At 40.9% G+C, this 27,962-nt stretch overlaps 1 protein-coding gene across 2 annotated transcripts in view; it reads left to right on the top strand.

Moving 5' to 3' along the window:
• SV2B (synaptic vesicle glycoprotein 2B) overlaps positions 1-27,495 on the top strand; it is a 174,248-nt gene extending 146,753 nt beyond the window's left edge. For both annotated transcript variants that reach the window (XM_041753804.1, XM_041753803.1), the window contains exons 9-13: positions 1,100-1,264; positions 14,410-14,543; positions 17,123-17,323; positions 21,001-21,160; positions 23,770-27,495. In XM_041753804.1, coding sequence (XP_041609738.1) covers positions 1,100-1,264; positions 14,410-14,543; positions 17,123-17,323; positions 21,001-21,160; positions 23,770-23,953 — 844 coding nt within the window. In that variant the 3' untranslated portion in view covers positions 23,954-27,495. The remainder of the gene's footprint in view (positions 1-1,099; positions 1,265-14,409; positions 14,544-17,122; positions 17,324-21,000; positions 21,161-23,769) is intronic.
• The last annotated feature ends 467 nt before the right edge of the window (positions 27,496-27,962 follow it).

Here is a 27,962-nt window from a genome sequence, read left to right as displayed (position 1 = left end):
GGGGTTTCAGCCCCAGGCTAGATCTCCTGGTGTTTGACAGATGCCTGTACTCTTCTTGGCACCCTGTCAATGTGGGAAAATGTCCCAAGGAGGAAGAGGCTGCCTCTCTGAGCTTCTCTTAGTAATAGCAAGGAAAGCTTTCTCAGGAGCACCGCCACCCCATGCCCCCACATCAGCAGTTTTTCTATTACCCAGATGTGTGTCACACACCTAGTGCCAAACTAATCACTGGTGAAGGGGTTATAATTTCCCAGTGATTTCAAACTAATCAGGATTTGCGTCTGAGCTAAAAATACCATTAGCTTTCCTGAGGGTTGGTACCCAAACAAAATCTAGTTTCTGTTCTCCAGAAGTGAGTGGGGAAGAGGGCTATGTAGGCAGCCTTCGGTTGTGTTGTGGCTATGGGATACAACAGTGAGACTCTGCAGTACTGTGCCCCACAATACGGAAAATTGAATATAATAGGAATGGTGATTAGCTGGCTCCTCTCTTAACTGGCAGGTTCTCACCCCTCTCATTTCATGCACTTCCAAATATCATGACCTTCTTTATGCCACTTAAGTCACTTACAGCATTATGAGGCTATTTATTGTATAAAGAACATGCTTGCTATAGTTTCTGGCAATTAGGAAGTACTCAATTAATTACTATTATCAACAAGGAACTGTCAACAAGATTTTAAACTTCCATCTGTGAAATTGCTTGGTTTCCCATCACCTGTGTCTGGGTCTTATCCCTGACGTTAGTGGGACTGTCTTTACTATTTCCACTTGAAGTATGATTCTACCTTTGAGATATGTATTTTCTTACATGCTAAGGAGTGCCCACCAATTCCAAATCTATATTTTTTAAATCAGGAACAAATTTTTTTAAAAAAAATCAAATGCCTTTTCAGCATCTATGGGGATAGTCATGATTTTTTCCCTTAGATCTGTTCATATAATGAGTGATAGTATAGCCCTAATGTCTTAATTTCTAATAATGAACCATAGTCATACATTTAAAATGAGCTGGATTTACATCAGATTAGGGATATAGACTGTGATCATGAAAGAATAAATCATGTTGCTGCTTGAATATTCTGTCTTCTTTATTACAGCTACTACGGACTGACAGTTTGGTTCCCTGATATGATCCGGTATTTTCAAGATGAAGAATACAAGTCCAAAATGAAGGTGTTTTATGGTGAGCACGTGTATGGTGCCACCATCAACTTTACGATGGAGAATCAGATTCACCAACGTGGGAAACTTGTGAATGACAAGTAAGTGAGAGACCATAGGCTTTCCCCAGATCAGGAGAGCAGTCTCTGGGGACAGTTTCTTGGGAGAGGGGCCATTGGAAAGAGAATTCAGTATGGCAGGTGAATGAGCCCCAAGACTGTTGTAGAATCTCAGAAACACAACGAGGCCTACTGAGGCTCCACTTATCCCTCATCACCAGGCTAGAGCTAATTCATCCAAGGATAGAGACATTTGACTGGGGAGAGGCAATCAGACCATGTTTCCTGAGACATCATACCTTTAATGGAGATATGCACAGGGCTGTGGCTTCTTATCAGTGTCTGCCTAGAAAGAGGGCCCAGAGAGTTGAGCTCCCTATACCAATCTACTGCTTGTTTTTTAGCTTTTTCTTTGATTTTTGAAGCTTCTCTAGAAGCAAATCTAGAGGCTAATGTGGTATTGTCTTATGTTATTTCACCCAATATTACCTCCAAGGGTTGGTCAGCATGGCCCATTGCCATCAACAACAATTGCCATTGTTGTCCCTTGGGGGCAAAATCAGTGGTGTATTGGAAGAGACCCACCCACATCTTTGTGGGGCTGCCTCCTCAATCACTTACACTTCTCTTCCTATTCCTGGGACCAACTAGGTGGGCAGTCCCATCGCTGGGCTTTGAGAATGCCTCCTTGAAGCTGCCCTCTGAAAGCCCCCACATGGGTCAGGACAACACATTAAAGTTGACCCCAAGAAGAAATGTGTGGGAAATATCAGAAAGGGAGACAGAACATAAAGACTCCTAACTCTGGGAAATTAACTAGGGGTGGTGGAAGCGGAGGAGGGCGGGGGGTGGGGGTGAATGGGTGATAGGCACTGAGGGGGGCACTTGACGGGATGAGCACTGGGTGTTATTCTGTATGTTGGCAAGTTGAACACCAATAAAAAATAAATTTATTATTAAAAAAAATAAAGTTGACCCCAGGCCACATTATTCACCAAGCTGAACATCTACTCCTGTTCCCCTTCTTGAATTGTACTTAGCAAGCTCATCAAGTCAGGATGCAGGACAGCATTGGAAATACCACGGCCCAGGTAGTTCAGCATCAATGATATAAACTGCCCCACATTTACCACCTCCGTACAAGAATTAACACCAAGAATTCTCCCCTGCAGTGCATGGTCTCCCATGACCCCTATGCCCACCTCTGTGTCTAAGTGAAGTGGCCTGGCCCGTGACTATCAGCCACATCAGGAGAGGATCCTCAGTCTGGAGGATGTCTTCTGCTGGCTGCTAGTCCATGTCGCTCTTACAGGCCACACCTGAGCAGACATTCACTGTTATTCAGGATGAGAGAGAGGAAAGGGGGGAATATCATTTCTGCAAATGTGAGACCTCTGGGGAGGAATGTTAGGACCAAACATGAATAGACAAGGAATTTAGACTTTCAGATGATTTTTTTTTCTTTTTAATGAAGAAGCCCAATCACAAACATCTACACATTCACATGCCCATGCATGCACACAGCCCCTTTGTCTGCATTTCATTCAGTCCAGGGATGGCATCTTGAGCTAGTAGGGGTGGGCAGTGGTTACCCTGGGATTTCTCACTCTCAGGGATCTTTGGTATAAATCAGAGATCTTGTGGTAGCATTGCCAAGGAAAAAACGTTACCCTTGCTTTATAAGAATGCTTTGGAAATGTTGAAAATGAAGGGATGTTATGTATGGCCAGATGTCACCCATGACATGACACCATTCTCTCCAGAGACAAATTCAGTAAGAGACCTCATGCATGAAGTTTCCAATGTTCACTGGTACTCTCTTGTGGTATTAGTAATAATAATGATAGTATGACATTGATAATGAAGCTCATGATCATAAATGTGGCTGCCATAAAAACTAGATATAGTTTCACCAGGAAACTTTCTGTTCCCACAGAGGCCCTGTGTTACATAGTATCTTCTGCATTAAAAAGTTCATCCCTATGCCAGCTCCTTCATAGTTTGCAGCAGGTTGGTTTTGTAGTTTTTAGACTTAGCTACATAAAAAATGGGAACTTCTGATCCACTCTGTTTTTTTAAAAAACGATTTTGTGTATTTATTCATGAGGGAGAGAGAAGCAGAGACACAAGCAGAGGGAGAAGCAGGCTCCATGCAGGAAGCCTGATGCAGGACTTGATCCCTGGACCCCGGGATCATGCCCTGAGCTGAAGGCAGGCGCTCACTTGCTGAGCCACCCAGGCATTTCTCACTCTGTTCTTCTAACCTTTCTCAGCCTCTGGAAGCTTTCATTAAGCTTCTGAGTGGGAGTGGGAAGAAGCAAGGGTTCTTGAAAGTGGAGGTCTTGTGTGGACCCAGAACCCCCTCGGGGACCATACAGTTATTACCAAGGGTCTGGGAATGCAGAGGCATGCCAAGGATTGTCTGAGAGTGGGTGAGGATATTCTGCATGCACAGATATGTTGCTATGTTTCCATGTTTCAAGAGCATGTGAATGTTTCTGTGTAGTTTTTACAATATAAATTCCTTCAGAAGTTGCAGTGAGTTAATTTTAACTTGTCATTTATATGTTGCTTTTTTTTTTTTTTGAGAGAGAGAGGGAGAGAAAGAGAGCACAAGAGGGGCAGAGAGAGAATCCTAAGCAGGCTTCACACCCAGCACCTAGCCTAACTGGGAGCCGGATCTCACAATCCCGAGGTCATGACCTGAGCTGAAATCAAGAGCTGGACGCCTAACCAAACCAAACTTCCAGGCACCCTCATTTACATTTCTTAACCAGTGGATCCTAAAAGTACAATCACTATCATGTGAAACCCATCATTTTTACCCTCAGCAAATTGAATAAAAAGGGTGTTTTCCTCTTTGTAGGATTAGGAACCTTGAAACTTACCTAAGAAATGAAGGAACTTGGTTTCTTTTCTTGAGTTATGCTGCCACCTGCTGATCATGGGCTAGAAAGCACCATATTTTTGAAAACCCTGACCCTCTTTGGAGAGTTAACTGCTGTTCTTGAGCTTGGGTGGCGCATGTCTCCATACATGCCCTGTATTCCTCCTCTGACTTTATCCACACTGACTAATTTAAAATTTAAATAGAAATTGTTTACCTCATTGACTATTGCACACGGGGGAAGATGACTTTTGTGTAAGTAGGGCTTCAAACTTTACCCACAGGCTTTGTCAATAAAGGAAAACTTCTTGAAATCTGAACTTAGGGGCGCCTGGGTGGCTCAGTGGTTGAGCATCTGCCTTTGACTCAAGTCGTGATCCTGGGGTCCTGGAATCGAGTTCCGCATCTGGCTCCCTGCAGGGAGCCTGCTTCTCCCTCTTCCTATTGATTAAATAAATAAAATATTAAAAAAAAAATCCAAACTTCATCCTGCTCTAAGACAATCCCTTTGGCCCCAAGAAGAAATGAAAATATACAGATTAGTTTGCGCTTGTTCCCCAAGCACCGTCCTGCAGGCTTCCTGGGCATCTAATGGGACCAGGTGGCTCTGAACTCTCATACTGCTTTTGCTCTAGAACTTGTATGTTTTTGGAAAATGCAAGAAAAGCAAGAGAAAAAAACTGATATTCTAAACCCCAAGCCAAAACATCAGGCTAGGCTTCTTGTGCTGTTAATTGAAAGCAGGATATGAGAGCATGTGTAAACTAATTAATTAATTACCCTCTCTGCTTGGGAAGACTCCTGCTGGGCAGGGCTCCTTTCTGAGAGGGTGAAGATGGGGGAAGAGTATGATACAAGTCAGCCAAGGGGAGGGAAATTGGAGAAAAGCTCTCATGAGTTCTTATAGAAGGTCAGGGGATGGTACTCTGAAATGAGGGTGGCTTGGCAGAAAAGAGAAGAAGTCTGGTTTCATTCATCACACTGAGGCATTACTCACACTGCAAATCTCCTTTGAGTGAGGCAGAAAGAAGAATTTTCTTCAGCTGCCCTGGGTCTGTTTCAAGGCCGTGAATTTCCATGAAGCTGCCCAGAGTGGGAAATGTGTAAAAGCACCTTCTGGCTTCCCAGTCTGAGGAAGTAGCTTGAGGGACTGGGTTTTAGGCTTCATGGGTTGGAGACTAGCTGAGCTATCTGACCTGTGTCAGCCTCCGATTCCTCATCTGAAAGCCGTAATATCGATAGATAACATACCTCCTGCTTCAGAGTTGATTAAATCTCTCCATTTAATACAGGTCCTGCAGAGTTCTTTGTGGAGACTCTTCCGGGATATTTTATAACCTCCTTCACCACTGAAAATTGGGTTGCTTCCTCTCCATCAAATATTGACAGAGGTTATTGCAAATAAATAGAAATCCTATTGATTTGGAGGTATTTACTTGGTACCTAAGCTTTTTAATTAGTCCTAAGAGTTTCCCTTTGTGATTGTTGTATGATCCCATCTTCTGCAAATAATCACTGTTTTGTCTCCTTTCTTCTCTTTTATATTCCATTGTGGAGTACATCAAGGAGGTGGAGAATAGAGAATAATGCAAACAACCTGATTCAGAGCATCTAGCTTTATAAAATCATAAGCTGTGCTAGACTTACTTCAGATTTCATAATAGATTAGACATTTCTCACTCTGTGACCCTCAATGCAATTCCTTTCCCTCCCAAAGTGGTGATGATCACCATTGTTAATAAATTGGGTGTTTTACATTCGTGTTTTTATACTTTTCCCATGTATTTCTATATCTATAAACATTGTACAATGTTCTTTTGCATGATTTAAAGGTTAGTTAAATATTATACCATCTTATATATGCAAATGTATAATTATACTATAAATTTCGCAACTTTTTTGGTGTAAAATCAGGGTTTGGAAGACTGTTGGTTAACGTAGCTACATAATTCACTTTCATTCATTGAAATGTCATTACGTGAGTATTCCATCGTGTGTTTGTCTGTTCTTCTTTGGATAGACATATAAGTCACTTGCAATTCTTGGGTGTTACATATAATACTGCAATGAGTGTTCTGATGGGGGAAATTTTCTAGCCTGATACTAAGAGGTGGAATTGCCAGACAGAAGGATGTGAACATCTTCAGCTTCTCTGCCACATTAGTCTCCACGAGCCTTGTACTAACTATACTTCCCACTTAGCAGACTGAGCACGCCTCTCTCTACTACTGGGCCCATTCTTGGTTTGTGAGATTGAGGAGTGTGACATGGTATTCCTTTGTCTTTTAACTTATATTTTTCCCATCCTGGTGAGATTATCTTTTCCTGTGTTTCTTGGCTCTTTGGGTTTCTTCTTCTATACCTGTTCATGGACTTTGTTTATCTTATTTATTGGATATTCATTTTCATATTAATTTGCATAATGCCTTAGTCTCTTCTGGCTGCTATAACAAAATACCACAGACTGGGTGGCTTATAAACAACAGAAATTTATTTCTCCCAGTTCTGGAGGCTGGAAGTCTGAGATTAAGGCACAGGTAGATACTGTATCTGGTAAGGACCCTCTTCCTGGTTCATAGATGGACATCTGTTTGCTGCGTGTTCACGTGAAGAAATGCAGGAGGGGGCTCTCTGGGGCCCTTTTTATAGAGGCATTAATCCCATTCACCACCCTCATGACCTAACTCCTCCCCAAGGCCCTACCTCTTAAGACTATCATATTGAGGATTAGGTTTCATCATATGGATCTTTGAGGGAGACGCAAACATCCAGTCCATAGTACATGAGTTTTTTAAACTTATGTGTAAAATCAAGTGTCAATTATATGTTTGACATTTTTCTGTGTTTTTTTTAAATAAGATTGTAATTTTAGAACAGTTCTAGTTTCACAGAAAAATTGCAAAGGTAGTGTAGAGAGTTTCTGAATATCTTGCACCTTGTTTCTTTTGTTATAACAGCTTATATTACTATTGCATGTTGGTTACAATTAATAAACCAATATCAGGACATCTCAGTAAAGTCTGTACTCCACTTGGATTTCCTTTTTTTAAAAGATTTTGTTTATGTGTTTGACAGAGAGAGAGAGCATGAGCAGGGGCAGGGAAGGGTAGAGGCAGAGGGAAAAGCAGAGGGAAAAGCAGACTCTCTGCTAAGCAGGGAGCCCAGCATGGGCTGAGCCGAAGGCAGACACTTAATCACCTGAGTCACTTAGGTGCCCCACTCAGATTTCCTTTTACCTCCTATTCTTTCTCTCTTCCAAGATCACTTCCAGGCCACCACATCCATGTTAGTAGTCATGCCCCCTCAGGCTCCTCATGGCTCTGACAGTTTGTAGCTTGCTTTTTTATTTCGCTTCAGGAGTCCCCAAGAAAGGGCAGATACTTCATATTTTAAAAATTTTTATTTATTTATGATAGTCACAGAGAGATAGAGAGAGGCAGAGACACAGGCAGAGGGAGAAGCAAGCTCCATGCACCGGGAGTCCGACGCGGGACTCGATCCCGGGTCTCCAGGATCGCGCCCTGGGCCAAAGGCAGGCGCCAAACCACTGCGCCACCCAGGGATCCCAGATACTTCATATTTTAATGCCAAGTTTGTCACATTTCCTTTTAAGGTTCTTGAAGAAATCCTTCATGTTTGAAGTCATAAAGTCATTTTCCATTTGTTTCTCTTCTTTAAAGCTTCTTTCACATTCAAGGCCTTAACTTACCTGGGTGTGGTCTCTAAGAGACAGGAATAATTTGATTTTTCCCCCATGTGAATAGCCAATTGTTTTCGTGTTTGTAAAATTGCCCATCTTTTCTCTATTGACAAGTAGTGATGCTTTTATGGTAAGTCAAGATTTCTTGTCTGTATTACTGTGTTTCTGTGCACTCTGTTTGGTTCCATGGTTCTAACGGACATGGAACCAAACAGAGAGAAGCAGTAATCATGTCTCTCTCTTTACCATACTGACTTCATTGCTGTAACTTTATTGTTTTGTTGTGTTTCCAGGAGGATTAGGTTCTTTCACTTCATTATTTACATTTTTCTTGGGTGGTTTAGCCCCTGTGCTTTTCCAGACAAATTTTAGGATCAAGTTCTAAAATTCCATTGAAAACAGCTCGTTGGGATTTTGATTGGAATGACATAGAATGTCTGGATTCATTGGGGGACATCTTTAGAATACAGGATCTCCCAATCATTCCATGTGGTATTTTTCTCTGTTTACTTAGTCATTCTTTGATAATGGTTTATAACGTTCTCTGTAAGTTTCCATATGGGGCCACCTGGGTGACTCAGTTGGTTAAAGGTCCGACACTTGATTTCAGCTCAGGTCTCCATCTCAGGGTCATGAATTCAAGTCCCACATTGGGCTACATGCTGGGCATGGAGCCTACTTTAAAAAAATTGATCTCATATGTATTTTGTGAGGTTTATTGTTGATGCTTCATTGCTCCTGGTGCTGTTGTGAGTGGGGCCCTTACTTTCTCCTCTTTCTCCTCTTCCTCTCTTTTCTCTCTTGTGGTTCTCCTCTTTTCTTTTCTTTTCTTCCTATTCTTCCTTTTTTCCCTTATACATGATTTTTTGGGCTCTAACATGTTGGCCCAACCCTCCATTCATTTTGATAGCTTCTTGGTAGATTTGCCTAGCTCTTGTATGTGGCAGACACACTGAAAAAAATTAATGATAGTCTTATTTCCTCCTTTCCTACCTTGGTATTTGTGTTCTTTTCTCATTGTGTTGCATTGATTAGGATCTCTCATTCAGTTGATGGATACGAGCAGTGCTAACAGGTATCTTGACATCAGAGGGTGCTTTTGGTATCTCCCTCTTAAGTATGACATCTGCTGTGTGTTTTTGAATCATCATCTTTAGAAAGTAAAGGAAGAGGGTGCTTGGATCCCTCAGTCAGTTAAGCCTCTGCCTTTGGCTCAGGTTGTGATCCCAGAGTCCTGGGATCAAGCCCTTCATTGAGCTCCCTACTCAGCAGGGAGTCTGCTTCTGCCTCTCTCTCTCTGTCCCTCTCCCTGGTCTTTTTCAAAACAAACTATATAGGATAGAGGTAGTTGTTTCCTTAAAGATTTGGTAAAGCTAGCCTTTATAACTATATCAGCTTGCCATTAATCAAGGCAACAGATTTTGATTACCAACTTATTTTTTAAATGGCATTAATATATTCAGGTATGCTCATTTTTCTTTTGTAAAATTATTTCTTTTAAGCTTTAGATATATTGTCACAAAGTTCATAACATTGTTTTATGACTTCTAAGTTTTTATTAGATTTTCAATAATAAATCCTCCCTTTTTATTGCTAATACTACGCATGTGTTTTTGGTCTTATTTTATAATCAGTCTTACTGGAGTTTTGCATATTTTATATTTAAATAATAATATTCCTTTCTTTAATAATTTCTTCTTAGGATTTACTTTTTTATGTCTCATTAGTTTCTTTATTGTATTTCTTGATTTTTTAAAAGTTAATGAATTTAATTAGGTACATTTCATTTCAATTTTGCTTTAGTTGCATCAAACAACTTTTTATACTTACTAATATATATTTTATATTTTCCAGTAATATTTACTCTTCATCTCACAAATTATTTAGAAGTGCATTTTAAGTATCAAATGCTATTTTTAAAAAAGATTTATTTATTTGAGAGGGGGAGAGAGCATCAGTGGGAGGGTCAGAGGGTGAGGGATTGAGAATCTCAAGAGGATTCCACATAGCACAGAGCCCAATATAGGGTTTGACTTCATGACTCAGAGATCATGACCCCAGCCAAAATCAAAAGTTGGCTACTTAACTGACTGAGCTACCCAAGTGCTCTTTCAAAATGTCTTATGCCAAATTTTCTCTCTCTTTTCATTCTTAAATTCCAATCACACTTAAGTTCGATTGTTTCATAGTTTCCCAAAGTCTTTGGTTACTCTTTTCTGGGTTTCCCCTTTCTCTTTCTCTTTATGTCATAGTTTTGATAACTTCTCTTGAACTATATACCAGCCAGGTAGTTCTTTCCTTGAATATGATGAGTCTACTGGTGAGTTCATCAAAGGTATTCTTAATCTGTTTTACTGCTTTAAGAAATTTCTAGCATTTCTAGTCGACTCTTTCTAATAGTTTGCATTTCTGTGCTAGAATTCTCTATAATGCATGCATGTTATTCACCTTTTCCAGTAAGGCATTATGTTAAAGTTATATTAAATTACCTAATAGTTCCAGCAATGATATCGTATTTATACCTGTTTTAAAAAATATTGTTTTAACATAATGCTGTTTTACTCTTACTTCTTTGTGTGTATTGTAATCTTTGGTTGAAAGTCAGATATGTAGGACAATAGAGACCTTTTTAGGAATGGGTACATCTCTTTTGCTAAGCATTTACAGGGTGTGGGAGTTTTGAATCAATCTAGTTAGTATTTGAACTTTGTTTTTTTCTTTGGTTTATTACCATAGAAATTTGTTGGGACATTTATTTATTTATTTATTTATTTATTTATTTATTTATTTATTTTTAAAGGTTTTATTTATTTATTCTTGAGAGAGAGAGACAGAGAGAGAGAGAGAGAGAGAGGCAGAGGGAGAAGCAGGTTCCATGTTGGGAGACTGACATGGGACTTGATCCCAGGTCCCCAGGATCACACCCTGGGCTGAAGGCGGCACTAAACCCCTGAGCCACCCGGGCTGCCCGGGACTTCCTTTTAATTGGAGTATAATTTATATATAGTAAAATTCACCGTTCTTATAGTATAATTCTGAGTTTGCCAAGTGCATATGGTCATGTAACCACCACAATCTAGATACCATTATTCCCCAGATTTCCTATGCCACTTTTTATCAACCCTTACTCCACCTCCAGTCACTAGCAACCAGTGATCTCTCTGTCACATAAATGGAATCCTACAACATTGAAGCCTTTTAATCTTATTTTTTTCACTTAGCATTGTGTACTTGAGATCTATCCATATTGTTGCATATTCAGCAGTTTATTTTATGACAGAGTACTTACTATTCCATGGTCTGAACGTACTACTATAATTTTATCCATTTAACAGGTGAAGGAATTTTGTGTTTTTTCCAGATTTTGGCATGTTTAAATTAATGTTTCATTTAGGATGTTTCCAACAATATTTACATATGAAGTTGTTCTACTTTTTTCCTCTTGCAAGTCAATAATTGCTTTTCTCTTTATTATTTCTCTTTTTTCCTAAATTCTATTTTTATAATTCTTTAAAAATTTTTTTTGTTTTTATAATTCTTGCTTAAGATTTTATTTACAAAGGCTGTCATGTGCTAGGATCTTTGTAAAAGGAACAGGATGAGATCTTGCTCCCTCCTCAGGGAGCCTGAGTGTAAAAGAAAGGGAAGAAAAGAAATTGGGTTTACTGGCGGATTCACCAAGGCAAAAGAATGTATGTTCTTAGAGAGTCTATTAGATTGACATTGGAACCAGTATTTCCATGAATACTTATTCTCCATGATAAAATATTTTCACAATTTGGAGAAAAAAGATGGTCATATCCTCAGACCACCCTTATATTTATTTTTTCAAGATTTTATTTATTTATTCATGAGAGACACACAGAGAGAGAGAGGCAGAGACACAGATAGAGGAGAAGCAGGCTTCATGCAGGAAGCCTGGTGTGGGACTTGATCCTGAGCTTCTTGAGGATGCCATCAAGTAAAACACAGTGACTAAACGGATACAATTTTTGGCATAGTTTAGACCATCTGGTGGACTGACCATCAGCCATGAGGGTGATTAACATAAAGTATTTGTAGTAATAATTCTGCCATAGATTCTGGATTGCCAATGGCTCCTGTTTTCTAATAGAACATGTTCCAGAAGATACTTGCACTAACTTTTCTTTCAGCCTTTGAACTCTCCTGAGTGAAGAATCTTAGACCATTTCAGTGTATAAATGAGAGCTAGGGGATGATTTATATAAAGACTCATGAAATATGCCTTGGTCCTTTCTCCTTTTATCTCTTTCTTTATAACTTTGGCTTTTTATAACTCACTTGAAGATACATTTTAAGGTCTGCTTGCGTCAGGCCCATTATGATTTATGGCTCTGCTCCCTCACTCACTCTTGGAAGAACATTAAAATATATCTGGGGGCCACATCAGCAGCCTATTACTATATTAAAGAGAAGGATATATTAAGAAAGGCAAAGACCTGAGACAGAATCCAGGAATAGCTTTCCTGAGTAAACATATTCAGCACACAAATTACATTAATTTTGAAATTGAAGGCATCTTCCTGTAATACAAGGCTTACCAATCTCCATGGAGATATGAAGAGTCCAGTGATAGCCTTTGGAGGCCCCTGTTTAAAAGTCTGTAGCAAATTTGACCCTATGAAAAGTTATATAAAATAATTTGACTAATCTAGACCAGTGACTCTCACATGTTTTAAATAATCTGACATCTGCCTCTGGTGATTATGGTTCAAGAGGTCTAGGAATATAGGAAACTGCATCTTTTTTTAACAACATTCTGTTTTGTTCTGATACAAGTGTTCTGGGGATCTCTCTTTGAGAAACACTTGCTCAGGCCTTTTTACTGGGTGTGGTGGGGGTCTGTTTGCAGAAATTCGTGACAGGTGGTTCTACATTAGGGTTGTTAGCAGAATATAATATAGCATAAATGGAAAGGGAAACTGATCATCATCTGAGGTCATGGGATGAATAATATGATTGCCCTGAAAAGGAATAGCCTGTGCTACGTCTACTACAGTGATTCCCACTGTATTGTTGTCTGCTTGTTTTTTCCAATTAGACTTGAGGGCGGGAACCATATCTTTCCTCTCTGTATTCGTAGCACCTAATACCATGTAAGTAAGTTTTGCTGAAGATTGAGTGTATAAATAAATGAATAGATAAATGAATGAGTTGTAATTCTCCACAAATGAAAACATATCCAAGGTTTCTAGTTTCAAGTTTGACAAAGCTTGGTAAAGGTCCAGCAGAGGATGATGTTAACGTATGTTGGTATATGTTTCTGAATGCAATATTGTTTTTTTCCCTATTAAGTTCATGTAGGAGTTGGAGTACAGCAGTGGCTCTCAAATGTGGTTGCACCTCAAAGTCCCCTATATGCTTTCATCTGTTTTATTATTAAGTGAAAAAGTAATATGTATGCTTGATATAAAGGAAAAATTAAGTTTATCTCATTCCCAACTCCCATTGGACCTCTCCAGGGCCAACCACATCCACCAGTTTCTTGTGTGTATTCTATGCATTTAGAGGCATATCTTATATGAATAGTCACAGGCTAGAAACACTGTATTGCATTTGATTTTTTTTCAGTTAACAATATACCTTGAGAATTGTTCCATATTAAGGTATATAAACTACCTAAAAACTGTAACAATCACATGCTATTCCACTGGGTGGTGTCTGTCTGTCTGTCTGTCTGTCTACCTACTCATCATCCATCTAGTAATCAATTCTTGCTGCCAGTAATTTTGCAACAAGCATTGGTGAATGTATCTCTTTGGATGCGTGAGCAAGCTTAGGTAAGAAAAATTCTTAGAGGTCGTATTTCTAGGGCAAAGAGATTGCGTTTTTGAAATTTTGCAAAATTGCTCCCCCAAGAGGCTGCACTAATTTTATTCTACCAACCATATGGATGAAAGTGCCTGTCCCTCCAAATCTTTGTTGGGGGAAAATTTTAAAACAAAGATTCTTAGCCCCTCACAAATCTATTGCTTCCAAACCTACTAAGACCAGCTGAGGGACCTGCATTTTTTAAAAAAAGATTTTATTTATTTATTTATTTATTTATTTGAGAGAGGGCAAGAGAGAGAGAGAACATGCACAAGTGGGGGGAGGGAGGGGTAGAGGGAGAGGAAGAAGCAGACTCCCTGCTGAGCAAGAAGCCTAAAGTGGGGCCCTGGGATAGATCATGACCTGAGCCAAAGGCAGGCGCTTAACCAACTGAGCCACCAAGACACCCCAGACCTGCATGTTTTTAAAGCTCCTCATAAAGTGCCATGTTATCAGTATTTTCATTTCACACTAGTCCATATCTCGATGAGTCTGATACAGAAGGTCCATGAATGCATTTGGGAATCACCAGGCTGCTTCATAACACCCCGGTATCTACCCAGACTGGATACCAGCTTCCACATTCCTGCTGCCCTCCCTCCTTTATAAACATCAGCTAAGGAATAGGGAACTAACCTTGGAAAATAATGTTTCAGCACCTTTTGGTTTGAAGTTCTCCTTTTTTTTGCCTTTCTGTGCTTTCCATTTTGGTCTCAAGTCTTTTCTCTTCCTGGCTGAATTACTCAGGGACTAATGTCTTTTCCACAGGTTCACAAAGATGTACTTTAAACATGTGCTCTTTGAGGACACATTCTTTGACGAGTGCTATTTTGAAGATGTTACATCTACTGATACCTATTTCAAAAATTGCACTATTGAATCGACTGTCTTCTATAACACAGGTGAGAACATGGGTGGTGTGGGTGCACAGTATCAAGGGTGGACTGGTCTTATGTAAGAAGCAAAGTGCTCAGTCATAAGCTTTAAGAGTATCAAGGTATACACAGATATGACTACTGAGTGTTAGGTTGGAGAAATGAGTTCTAGCCCAAGTATGGCACAGATTAGTTGCCCATTCCTTACCAATGCATTTAATTTGTCTTCATGTTTTACCACGTGTGAAGTGGAAACAAAAGTTCTGGATGAGTGCTCTGATCTCAATGAGACTGATGCTATATGTGCTTCAGATCTTTGGTAGGAACAAAATATGACACAGATGAAAACTAAGCATTCCAGGAGAGCAGCATTTTATGCGTGGAGTGCATTCTTGAAGACCTCACATATTTGAGTTTTGCAAACTTCAAGGCTCACGTTCTCACAATAATCAAGGAAAAGGGAAAATTGTATCTTCTCAAGCCTTGTGCATAAAACGAGACAATAAGAATATTTTTAAAAGGTACCTTTCAGGCTTCGATGATTAAAAAAATATTCACAAAGTTCCACCATTCTATCATTCTTTGTTATGTTTACTACCATCATATATTAATAACATACAGAGTGGAGTTGGGACATGAGGAGACCACCCTGAGCTTTTCCAGGGGCTTCATTTACATTGTCTCCAGTGAGAAATGCACAATTATTCCCATTTTAAAAAAGATTTTATTTATTTATTATGAGACACACACACACACACACACACACACACACACACACAAGAGGCAGAGACACAGATAGGGGGAGAAGCAGGCTCCATGCAGGGAGCCCATGTGGGACTTGATCAGGATCACGCCCTGAGCCGGAAGGCAGGCGCTTAACTGCTGAGCCACCCAGGCATCCCAATTATTCCCATTTTATAGCTAGCTCTTGCCTAAGGCCACAGCTAGCAAGCCGAGGGAGCTTGGACTCATTCCTCAGTTGCTTGGTTGTAAAGTCTGTGATCTCTCCACTGTACTCCATTTACCATGCCAATATCAGTATTTTCTCCAAGGCCTCACCACCATGGTTTATGCAAGAACATCTTCTTCCATGAGGTCAGCTTCAAGAGGTTCAATATCTGGCCTCCACATACCCTTCAGTCTCTAAATGATCTATTATGAGATGTACCTTCCTAAATGTTTTTTAAGGCTGAACTTAAAAAAAAATGAGTGCTATACACTTCCTATTTGTCATTAAAACCTCAGGCATCTTTTAGTTTCTTCTTTCAAGTTTTAATGTTGCCTTGTGGTTTGCATACTCTCATGTGGGGATTTTTGCAGACACCTGCAGTCATGAAATATCAGTGCTGGGAAGTGATGGAGAGAACCAGGTGTACTTTTCTAATTTTGTAGGAGGAGGTTTAAGGAAGGTTAGAGAGGGTCAGTGGTAGAGCCAGTTCCTGAAACCCAGATTTTCTGAGAGCCCACTTAGACACACTTTCTGCTTAAAGAGTTGGTGTTAGAAGGTGTTGGAAGACTTGGGAACTAGGTCCAAAGCAAATGGCTTCTATTTTTTTAAGACTTGATTTTTTTTGGAGATGTGTTAGATTTCTAATTTCATTAGAAAGAAGGTACAAAGATTTCCATAGAACTCCTGTCCTCTCCTAGTCTTCCCCATTATCAATCAACATCTCCCCAATAGAGTGGTGTATTGGTTACCACTGTTGAACCTACACTGACACATAATAATCATCCCAAGTCCAGAGGTTACAGGAGGGTTCATTGTAAAGAATGTTAGACATTCTTTGGGCATAGACAAATGTATAATGGCATATATTCACCATTATTATGCTATATAGAGTATTTTCTCTGTGTTCTCCATATTCATCTCCCTTGCTCCCCACCCTGGAAACTACTGAGCAAATGTTTTTACTTTTCTTTTTTTTTAAATTTTATCTAATCTTTATTTTTTTAAATATTTTATTTATTTATTAGAAAAAGAGAGAGCAAGCAAGCACGAGTGGGGGAAGAGGTAGAAGGAGAAAGAGAATCCCAAGCAGATTCCCCACTGAGCAGGAAGCCTGATGTGGGGAGTCAATCCTAGGACCCCCAGATCATGACCTGAGCTGAAACCAAGAGTCAGACTCTCAACCAACTGAGCTACCCAGGCACCCTGCAAACAGTTTTTATTTTGAAGAATGTTCAGGTTTCTGCATGGACTCTAGAGTGGTCACCTCAATTCAGATTCAATTCTCTTGTCTTCTCTTTCCTATAAGTTGGGTAGCCTCAGAGGAGTGGTTCAGCCTTGGTGTGGACCTTAGTGTTGTCTCATTGATAGAAACAGGACTGCTTCCTACTTGAGAGATGATGTATTCAGACATGCCTCTCTGTGAGCATTTGTTTCATTTCCTATGCTTACGGGAAGTTGAAGCAGTCATCACACTGTTACAGTTTTCTCTCTTCATCCACATCTGGCCTCATGTCACCTTGACTTTGAGACTGTCTTATTGCTGGAGGCTTAGGGCAGCCTACCCATGGAAAGAGCATGACTCCATTCTTGCCTCTACCCCATCTCTCTGCAGCCCCTGTCCACTGTACATGAATCAAAGGTTTCTTTCTCTCCCCAGACCTCTATGAGCATAAGTTCATCAACTGCCGGTTTATCAACTCTACGTTTCTGATGCAGAAGGAGGGCTGCCACATGGACTTTGAGCAGGATAATGACTTCCTGATTTACCTCGTCAGCTTCCTTGGCAGTCTGTCTGTCTTGCCCGGGAACATCATTTCTGCCCTGCTCATGGATAGAGTTGGAAGGCTCAAGATGATTGGTGAGTAGTTAGGGCTGCCACATCTCCTCCAGTAAGTGAGGACCATGGCTTTCAAAGTGTATTAAAGAAGAGGAATCTTTTTCTTTTTCTCAAAGAAATCTTTCACTGGAAACCAAACAGGTAGGATAGGATCTGCTGGTGTGGAGCCCAGGAGGCAGCTATGTCTCCAAAACCCTAGGACTCCATGGAGGTAGTTTGAGACCTATGGTCCAGGTCAGGGACTCATTTTCATTTCCCAACTGGATGATTCTGTGACAGTCACTTCAGGAGGAATACTAAACATGCCCATTCTACTTGCTTTGTAAGATTATAGTCAGAAAAATATATAAAATGCTCTTCAATGAACATTGGTTCATTTGATGGGCTTAAAATAAATTGCATCACTTATTATTTCATAGTGATCACACTTAGGCTTTGTAGGTGGGAAGACTCATGTCTGAATCCTATCACCTTGAGGCTATTTGACTTTGAACATGTTCCTTTACTTCTCCAGGCTTCAATTTCCATATCTGTACCTATAACTAGCTGGCAGAGTTTTGTGAGGTTTGAACATAATGTAGCCAGAGCATCTCATAGTGTTTGGTGCACTGTAGGTTCTCAAAAATGGTCACAAAATTCATGTATCCATGCTTCACTACACCAGGATCTGCAGCAGTTTACCACAGAAATGCCATACATGGCGTGCATGGCAAACAACAAACAAAACATGTACACCCGGGGCTAGGGAAAACGTATAGCAAAATGTATATATTGTAAGGCCAGGGTGGGGTTAAGAACCACATGGTGATACACATGCCATGGAAGGTCTGCTCCAGGGATGTAGTTGATCAGGAAAATTAATACCAACTCCCTAGCAGCAAAGCCCAAAGGCAAACAAAAATAAATCACATAGTCATTTTGTCAGAGAAGAGCAAATTGTTGAGAGCTTGGCAAGGGAATCTTTTCCTGCTGTTGGGCTCATTGAGTATTATTATTATAGAGTAGCAGGAATATTCAGAATGGTGAGTATAAGATTTCAGCTTTTAAAGTGTGTGGTGAGGATGGAGTCACATCTAGGCATGGCAGATTGAGCGAGCTGTCTCCTGTGTCTGAGGTGGGGCCCTGGTTAGAGCCCTGAGGGAAAGGCAGTGTTTACTAACTCGTAAATGCCTGAGCTTTTCAGCAGAAGGTAACTGCACGGTGCACAAGACCAGCAGCTGGGAATCAGGTGACCATCTCAGCCAACATTTGCTTTAGAGTCTGCATACCTTCCTTTCCTTCTCTGAGCTTCTGTTTCACAACTGTTAAAGTAATACCTCTGTTTGCTCCAATGAGATAAGGCGTGTGAGAGTAGATAGTGAGCTTTAGTAAAGGTCTGGCACGCAGAAGGCGAACTGTGATATTCTCAGTGCATGCAGATAATAGATGCTCAATAAACGTCTCGATGGGATGTGGATGACCTGTTCTGAAATAGTCTCTGAAAGAGACTCATGAAATAGTCTTAGGAAAAGACAGAGTTATTTCCTCAAATTCCCTGTAGAATTTGCTGTGGCATAAAAGTTGTCTTGCTTACTCTGTGCTCTTTCCTGGGCAGAAGTAGTGTCTTGTTAACAACAGAGTAGAAGTTTCCCTGATGAGGCTGTTAGTCCTCATTTATTCATTCAATAAGCAGTAATTTATGCAGCACTTATTCTTTGCCAGGCGGTATGGCAGACAATGGGAAAACAGCAGTAATTGACACAGACAGCATCCTCATGCTCACGGAGCAAATGATCTATTGGGAGAGAGAGACATGAACTAGAAATTTCATTGAACAAACACAAAGCATGTATTATAGGTCAGGCTGTGTGCCAAACATTTTAAAAATATTAACATATTTAAAACTCAGTCACCCTGTGAGGTAAGGACTATTTTTTGCCAACATTTTACAGATAGGGAAAGTGAGACAGAGAGGTTATGAGACTCACAGAAGGTCACATAGGGGAATCTGGGACTTGGACTCAGGCCTCTCCATCATAACGGAGATGAGAATTAACAGGATGGAAGGAGAGTGGACCACCAGGAGCTATAGCAGGATTACCTAACATAGTTGAGAGGTCAGATCACTGAATATCACTTGATTTATTTGAGGGTAATATTTTGTATTCAATAAACATTTGTCAACATTTATTGTAAACCAGGAGCCAATGGCTGGCCACTTTGAGGAAGGCATGAGTTTAGGTGATATAGTTCTCAAGGCACTTGTGGTCTCATAGATGTTTGTCTCCTTCCTAGCTGTTTGGAAAGAGGTCACCAGGTGGCCTACTCACAGCCCTGCCCCTTCCCAGAATCAGCAGAATCTAGGCCATAGTTACCATGTCATGGCTCATCAGCAGAGGGTTTGGCATCAGTGTTGGTAGCTCCAGGTCTGAGGGTGAGATTCCAGGCAGAGGCCCTCCAAGGAGGCCTTTGTGGGTAAGGCCAGCCACCAACATGACTTCTTGGCAACTGGAAGGCCTCTCCTAGAGGACCTCTCTCCCCCAGGGTCCTGATGCCTGGCTGGGACCCTTGGCCTGTCTCCCAGCTGGTTGTCTGGAAGATGCTTTCTTCTTCCTGCTAACTATTCCCACTGCATTTCCAGCCATGCTCCTGGTCCACACCTTGCATTCACTCCACACTCCCCAGGCTCTTCTGGACTGGATGTAATGGATCTGGGCAGCATTTGAGACAGCCTTCTTTTGGTGGGACCTCTTATCATTAGCTGCATCAGCCAGAGTGCAGGTGGGAAGTGAATCCACACCAGATAGTTCTAGTAGAAGAGACTTTACAGATGGGATGTGGCTTTTAGAGGGGTGGGCAGGCTTGTAGGAACAAATAATGTAAATGAGGCACCCAGATGCTAGCAAAACTGGCAGCTCGTACTGCTTCTAGGACTACAAGGAGAGAACAGCACACTCACAGAGCCCAGGGTAAGCTGGAACTGTGGAGGTGGAGGCTCCTAAAAGGACCTGTAGTCCTTAGCAGGTCAGAGAGTGGAGTGTGTGTGTGGGGGGAGGGGGGCAGTGTAGCCATCATCATAAAAGGAGATATAGATTGGATAGGAATTGAGAAGAAATACTCCAACCCCTACCTGCTCCCAGTTGATAAGGGAGCCACAGGTACACAGTCCCTGGGGGTTAGCTGCTCAGGACACAGGGCAGGACTGAGAAGGGCAGATCAGATACTTGGGGTGGAGATGGGATAAATGGAGCATAAACAGCAGGGGCCTTTAGGTTTTCTTCTGCAGCCCATTTACAGTTCTGTTCTCAGTAGTATATAAGCTCCACGAGGATTTTGTGATACTGATGTATCTCAGGCATCCAGAACAATGTCTGGGACCTAAGAGATTCTCAAGGAATGTCCTTTCTCCCCATCCCCAGTAATTCTGGGCTGAGCAGCACCACAGGGTGAGGATTTCAAAATCCTTCTTGGAAGCTAACTCTGGTGACATGACCCATGCTAAGGGCTCTAATCCCATGGCCAGAGTATCGTGCAGGGGGTTCAAGCTGTGTTTTCTCCCTGCAGAGATGGGCCTGTTACTTGATGTAACCTGTTACTTCAGGTACATTTGTGAAGATGGGAGAGTGGAAAGGCCTGTGGGTGACAGTCTTGTCTAAAACATGGGCTTCAAGGTTTGTTTTTTTGTTTGTTTTTTTCCTGCCCTTGACCTCCCCCTGTAGGTGGCTCCATGCTAATCTCTGCGGTTTGCTGCTTCTTCCTGTTTTTTGGCAACAGCGAGTCTGCGATGATTGGCTGGCAGTGCCTGTTTTGTGGGACCAGCATTGCTGCCTGGAATGCTCTGGATGTAATCACAGTGGAGCTGTATCCCACCAACCAGAGGTCAGTTCTTCCCTGGGCTTCCCTCTGGGACTTGTTTGGACTTTAGCCAGAAGTCTACTGATTCCAATGTCCTTCACCAAAGCCATTTTGGTCTTCTGGTGTTTCACGGACCAACCATCTCTTTGGTTGTTGAGTTTCTCCTGCTTGGGGGCTAGCATAGGCATGGAGGTGAGCAGGCTAAGGCCTGATGTAGTGGAGTGAGTGGCTAGGTGTGAAGGACAAGGGCAAACCATGTTCAGGAGAGAGGAGTGAGGGTGCCACCATAGGAATCATGAAACCCAAAGAGGGGCGAGAACAGGCCTCTAATGGTGTAGTGGGGCGGGGGGGATGGTGAAGAACTAGATAAACAAAGGGCGAGGGAAAGGCAAGGGCAGATAATGGTGGGAATGCGACTCAGTGGTCTAGGGCATTCACAGAGATGTGGCAGAAATGCTCAGTGCTTACTTTTATTTTGTGCAAGCCACATGGAAGAGGCCTGATTGGAAGAGTCAAAGCCATTATGTAGCAGTTATCTCTTTATGGAGAAGGAGTTTTGAATTTTAAGGATAGCAGATAGGTGGCCCTACGGTCAAAAAGGAGTAAGAAGTGATGTGGAAGGCAGGGAAATGAAATTCTCTAAAAAATCTTAATGATATTCCCCAAATTGATGACAGAGATATTTGAATATGAATAGCTAAGGCAATGCACAGCATCCCATATTTGGAGCCCCTCTCCCCTAAACTGGGGAGCTTCTAAATTTTACAAAAAATAAGAGGAGGAAAAATTATCATTATTTCAACAGTATATGATTTTACATCTAGGAAACTCAAGACAATTAATTAGAGACTGCTGGAAATAGTAAAATAATTTGATAAGGTAGTCAATAATAAAACTAACTTAATAGCATATGGGATTTAATAATGTATCCAAAAATTTAAAAGTAAAGTTTAATTCTATTTAATAATAGCAGAAATCATGAAATATCTAGGAATATAAGAATATGTGGGATAATAAGAAAGGTGAGGAAAACCATAAAGCTTTACTGCAAGATAAAACAGAAAACTTACATATATATATCAAGGTATACCTTACGAAATTCTAAGATTTATTCTTGCACAAATTTCAAATTTTCTTTTGTTTCCTTTTGACTTCAAAGAGTCCATTCAGAATTCAATGAGATTTTTTTTCCCTTCTTCCTGGAAACTTGGGACAACTTTGGAAATTTCATTTGGAAAAATATGTGAAAATATCCAAGAAAATCCTGAAAACAAAAAGATTGGGGTGGGGCTGGTTATGTAAAAAGTGATTTAAAGTGTAAAAATTATTTAGGTACAAAAAATATAAACACATTCTTAACAAACCTATGGTATGAAAAAAATATTTTGCTTCAGTTGAAGAGAGTTGGTGCTGGGAATATAATCTCTGTATACAGATGGAGGCAAGAAAGGACAGATGATTAGTAGCAGTTATCATGGAGGGGACGTCTAGCTGGCTCATTCAGTAGAGTATTGACTCTTGATCATGGGGTTGTGGGCTTGAGACCCACCTTGGGTGTAAGGATTACTAAAAAAAAAAAAAAAAAAAAAAGAACTTAAAAAAAAAAAAAAGTAATAGTTGCCCCTCAGAAGTGTGACTGAAGGATACTAATCAGGATTAGGTTTTGCTGTGGGTGATAGAGATCTCAAATAAATGCAGCCTAAGGAAGGTAAGCATTTCCTTTTTCTCTCCCATAGAGTCCAGAGCAGGCACTGCAGGCTCTTTTTATCTTGTTGTTCACCCTCTCATGAGCTCAGCTATGGTCCCAGATGGGACTATCTACATTTTTGGAAGCAGGTTGGAAGGAAGAAAAATGCAAGAGAAGAGTGCAAAAAATACCACTCATGACACCTCTTAAGGAAATTTCTTGGGAGCTGCCACTTGCACTTACATCCTATTGGCTAAAAATTTGGTCACATGGCCAGACTCCGCAGCAAGGGAGTCTGGGAAATGTAGTCTACATCTGGAGAAAGGCTTGTTAGGGACATCCCGCAGCGTTTGCCGTAAGAGGGTCAGATGTTATTAAGAAGGAACAGTGACACTTTCTGCTTCATTCCATTTTTTTTTCAGTGTTTCGCAATATGCGTGTACTACTTGTGACAATTTCGAAAAAGGAAAGAAACAAGTTTGAGGGAAATACTCCAGAATGTTAATAGTGGTGATTGCCTTTCAGTGGTGGGATTACAGATCTTTGCATTTTTAAGTTTTTCTGTATTTCCAAATTTGATTAAAATGAGAATGTCTCACTTTTATATTTAAGAAAAAAAGTTGGAGCGTCTGGGTGGCTCATTGGTTGAGTGTCTGTCTGCCTTTGGCTCAGGTCATGTTCCTAAGGTCCTGGGATTGAGTCCTGCATCAGGCTCCCCGTGGGAAGGGGGCCTGTTTCTCTCTCTGCCTGTGTCTCTGCCTCTTTCTATGTGTCTCTCATGAGTAAATAAATAAAAGACTTTAAGAAAAAAAGAAAAGAAAAAAGTTCCCTCCCATACCTTTACCATGCCTTCTCTCACAACAAGAGAAAGAAAGGACTCAGTCCCACTCATCTAAGGAGCACTGGTTCATCTTTCAGAATGAGTTACTTTCTTCTTCTTTTACAGGGCAACAGCCTTTGGCATCCTCAATGGATTATGCAAATTCGGTGCCATCCTGGGAAACACCATCTTTGCTTCTTTTGTTGGGATAACCAAAGTGGTTCCCATACTTCTGGCTGCTGCTTCTCTCGTCGGGGGTGGCCTGATTGCTCTTCGACTGCCAGAAACCCGAGAACAGGTCCTGATGTGAAAGCAACCTCAGGGGAAAGAAAATGTTGGAAGAACCTTATCTAGGAACCTGCAATGCATCCATGCTTGTGTCTGTCACTGTCTGGAGGACACTGTCCAGAGGACACAGGAGGAGAAGTTGATTTTGTGACTCCTAGTTTAGGAAACCATTTCAGCTGTCAATATGTTTGTAACTCAGGTGACTGATTTGGGGGTGTTCTGAATCACCTGTAGAATCCCAGAGCTGCATTCTTGGCTTCAGGTCTCCCCAGCCCAAAGCAGGGGAAGAAGGATCACACCTTCCAGTGGGTACACATGCTGAGCAAGGAGTGTGTATTCCCCCTGGTTAGGTGCAAGGACTTATTTGCATTTCAAAATGAATTTGAGGGTAAGAAACATTTAAGCTCTTCCTCCATAAAGTTCCTCGGAGCCCAATGACCTAACAAACTGACTTGCCAGGAAACTAGAGTCATATAAATATTGGGCTTGAAATACAGGATACTTATATTTTTGCATTTAAAAGTATCACCAATCATATGTTCCATTTGAAAATTGGCACATAGCATTGAAGATACTCTGATATAGAAAACCAGATATTTGAGCAATATCTATAGAAGTCTACTCCCCCCCTCAACCAAGTGTCCTAAGTTTTCCATGATGCTTAGGTGGTGAATTTAAGGATGCTATTTACTCCTGTTTTGATCTATTCAAAGAAACTTAAATGTGATAGGTTTTCTGTAAACTAACTTTGTACATAACTGTATTTGGGTTTAATTTGCAGAAATGGTACCTGCAAATATTTGCCAGCACTGTAGCCATATTTTGGGATGAGTTGGTGTTTGGGGTCCCAGGAGATTGGGTCTGATTGAGTGAAATGCAAGAATAATCTTACTTATAGCCATTTAACCTGCTGTCAGGAGGATGCACTTTGCAAGCTCACATTGTACAGTTCATTTAATCCAGGCACTATTCTTCATGTAGGTGGAGTAGTTACTTTTCTCTCTTACACAGATCACTTGTGAAACTCAAGCTCACCCATTGTGAGTACCGGCTTTAGATGCTGCTGCTCCCCCAGAAACAACACGAGAAGGGCTCAGGGGCCTCTGGCATTCTCTTTGTAGACGAGAATAAAACACAGTGGAGAACATGGTTGATTGAGGGAGGGATGGGGAAGTGTAGCCACACTTTTCCAAAACATAAATTCTTTCTGTTTCTTTTAGCTGTAAAACATGATCTATATTTGTTATCATGGTCATGTCCTATGAGAAATCTATGCTGTGTGTCTAGGTCAGGGACTTTCGAAACAGCTGTCACTGGCATGGGAATTAGGGCATGTAGTAGATGTGAAATATGTTTCCCTTCACTGTTCCAAGTGAACTCTTTTTTGAGACCTTTTGGAACATAAATGGGGGTGAGGGTGGGGGTGGAGTGGGGAACCCAGGAAAACTACTTTGGCAAGGGTCAGCAATTGGCTGAAGTCTTGACAACACAGAAAAGGAAGGTTTCATCCACCAGAACTGTCTAGCATGGAAAGACAGTGAGCTATGAGCTCTTGTTCCTAGAGGTGAACTGGCCGAGGCCAGATGAATATCAGTTTGCAAGAACCCGTGCTTTGAGTTGATTTGCAATGTGTTTAGTGCTGTCAAGTGCCACACGTTCCCTACCAGAAATCTCTAAAAACTTAAGCAGGAAAATGACCACATGGAAGGTTTTCTTGGCTTTGGGGAGACAGGTCCCACGATAGCTCCAGGCCCTCTTTCTGTTATTCTCTGAAATAACAGGTAGACAGGAGGAAAGAGTAAATATTATGACACCTTTCCACCTTGGATCTGAGATCAGTTTTAATGGTTAAAATGTTTACTCTGCTTCTTCTCTTGTCCCTACCTCTTGATTCATCTTTTTTCTGTACAGCGAAGGAAGACATGTCAACTCTGATGTGACACCCTGATCCCCCCCCCAAGTATATAAATATACTACTGTGTATTAACCTTTCTTTCAGTGTTTTATAGGAGTTACTTAAGGTAAATGCTATATCAATAATGAAAGGCCCAGTGTAACATACCTGTAATATACTTTCTGTATTCTGACAATATGAAATACAGTGGCTAGGTTTGTTCAAGACAATTGTATAAACCAGAGATTGCCACATCCCTTGTAACATTATTTGTCAGTGGGATAATACAATTTAATGAGCAGCTACTATGTAAGAAATTTACAAAGTAGTTAGAGTCTGCATTTGTATTTAAGGTGGATCTTGTAAATCTAATATCTGATTAATTTTTGAGTATGGAGGTGGCTGCCATAATTTGGAGGTCAGTTGGGGGTTTTCAAGCTCTAACTTTATGGCTCCTTAAACCAATCACCTAACCAACCAAGGGCAGTTCTTGTTTTATCCATCACATAAGCCTCTGTAAAAGGTGCAGCCATACTCTGCAGCCTTTCCTTGTAAAGGATTGCCTGGCGCTGGTACCTGGCCACTTCTTAAGAAGTGCTGTCATTCCTACTGAGATAAATGCTTCTTTAAAAATAGTCTCTGTGGCAGGTCTTTGGGGGATAATGTACAACATTCCCGGCCAAGCACTTCTTTTTCATTTCGTGTTCTACTCTGAGAAATTCCCGGTGGCATCCTTGCAGCGTGGAAGGATGAAGCTCTCCTTCATTGAGCAAAGCTGTTCATGGTTCATGATGTATTTTATGATGCCTGTTTTGGGAGTAGTTACTTTTAACAGGCTCAACTGTGTTGTGTCATCTCTTGATGCTGATTTTTGACCTTCTGTTTTATTGGAAATAATTAGTGACAGGGGTGTGCCTATTTGTGAAGTTTATAGCACATGCACCTGAGGTCATGTGATAAATAACTGCATTCCCAGGGTCCCCCTGCTACCTTGTATTAGCTCATTAAAAATAATAATAAAAATAATTGTAACCAACCTTTAAGAACTGAGGCTAGAGGTTATTTCCAGACACTTAAGTTTCTTCTGGATTCCTAAGTTGATTGGATCAGTTGGGGTTGGCATGCTGAGAAGTATTTTCTTCACCTTTCTTATTTTGCATTTGGGGACCTTGAGAGGTCAAATGATGTTGGTTATAAGACCAACATGGACCAATGGAGTTGGTTATAAGACCTACAGTGATGCTCTCTCTATAATTCTGGAGTAAGCTCTCAATCAGTAATTTCCTACTACAAGGCCTCCCATTGAGTCTCTGAGGAATGGGATGGCATGACAAACATTTACCCTACATTTCTGGAGGTCACTCATTGAAAAGTCACATGATTGTCTTACCTGGAACAAGTGGAAGGAACATCATACATATGAAAAGATTGGTATTTATTAATCCATCTAGTCACTGATTCATTCATTTATTCAGTAAATCCTTGCTGAGCCTGTACTGTGTGCTAGGCTCTGTTCTAAGCCTTGGGGACCCAGTGGTGAAAACTCTGGTCACGGTTTCTGCCTCTTGCCTCCTTTTACTTATGGCAAGTGGGCAAGATGGTTATTACGTTGGCAATAATAACAAAGTGCAATGATTTTATCATCAGTAAAATGTACCTTCTGCTTGTAAGAGTGTTCTTATTTCCTTACTAGTCAATTGTGGATTTCTGCATGTCATTGTTTTCTTTCCTGTGTTTCTTTTCTTCAAGAGTGTGTAAATTTCTTATCTTTATAAACCAGGTAAGGGAAAAGATACCCTTGCTCATTTTCTCCAGAACTTACTCCATTTTTACTTCATTGACTTTATAGAGGGTTGTACATGGAAGAAGGGATAGGAGCCAGGAATGCAAGCAGGACATTGGTTAGTGGGCAAGGCTCCCAGGAGTCTCAGGAAAGGGGTTTCCACTTTCATGGTTGGCTCTTCTATTGGGCATCTGAGCTAACACTGACCATATTTGGGGTTTGGATAGGATGAGGTTAGATAGGGCATCTGGATGGCTCAGCCAGTTAAGCATCTGCCTTTGACTCAGGTCATGATCCTGGGGTTCTGGATGGAGCCTTGCATCAGGCTCCCTGCTCAGTGCTTCTCCCTCTCCC

The sequence above is a fragment of the Vulpes lagopus genome, chromosome 4 (assembly GCF_018345385.1).
Source record: "Vulpes lagopus strain Blue_001 chromosome 4, ASM1834538v1, whole genome shotgun sequence".
In the NCBI taxonomy this organism is placed as follows: domain Eukaryota; kingdom Metazoa; phylum Chordata; class Mammalia; order Carnivora; family Canidae; genus Vulpes; species Vulpes lagopus.
Note: the sequence above shows the minus strand (reverse complement) of the source record. Positions and strands in the feature narration are given on the sequence as shown.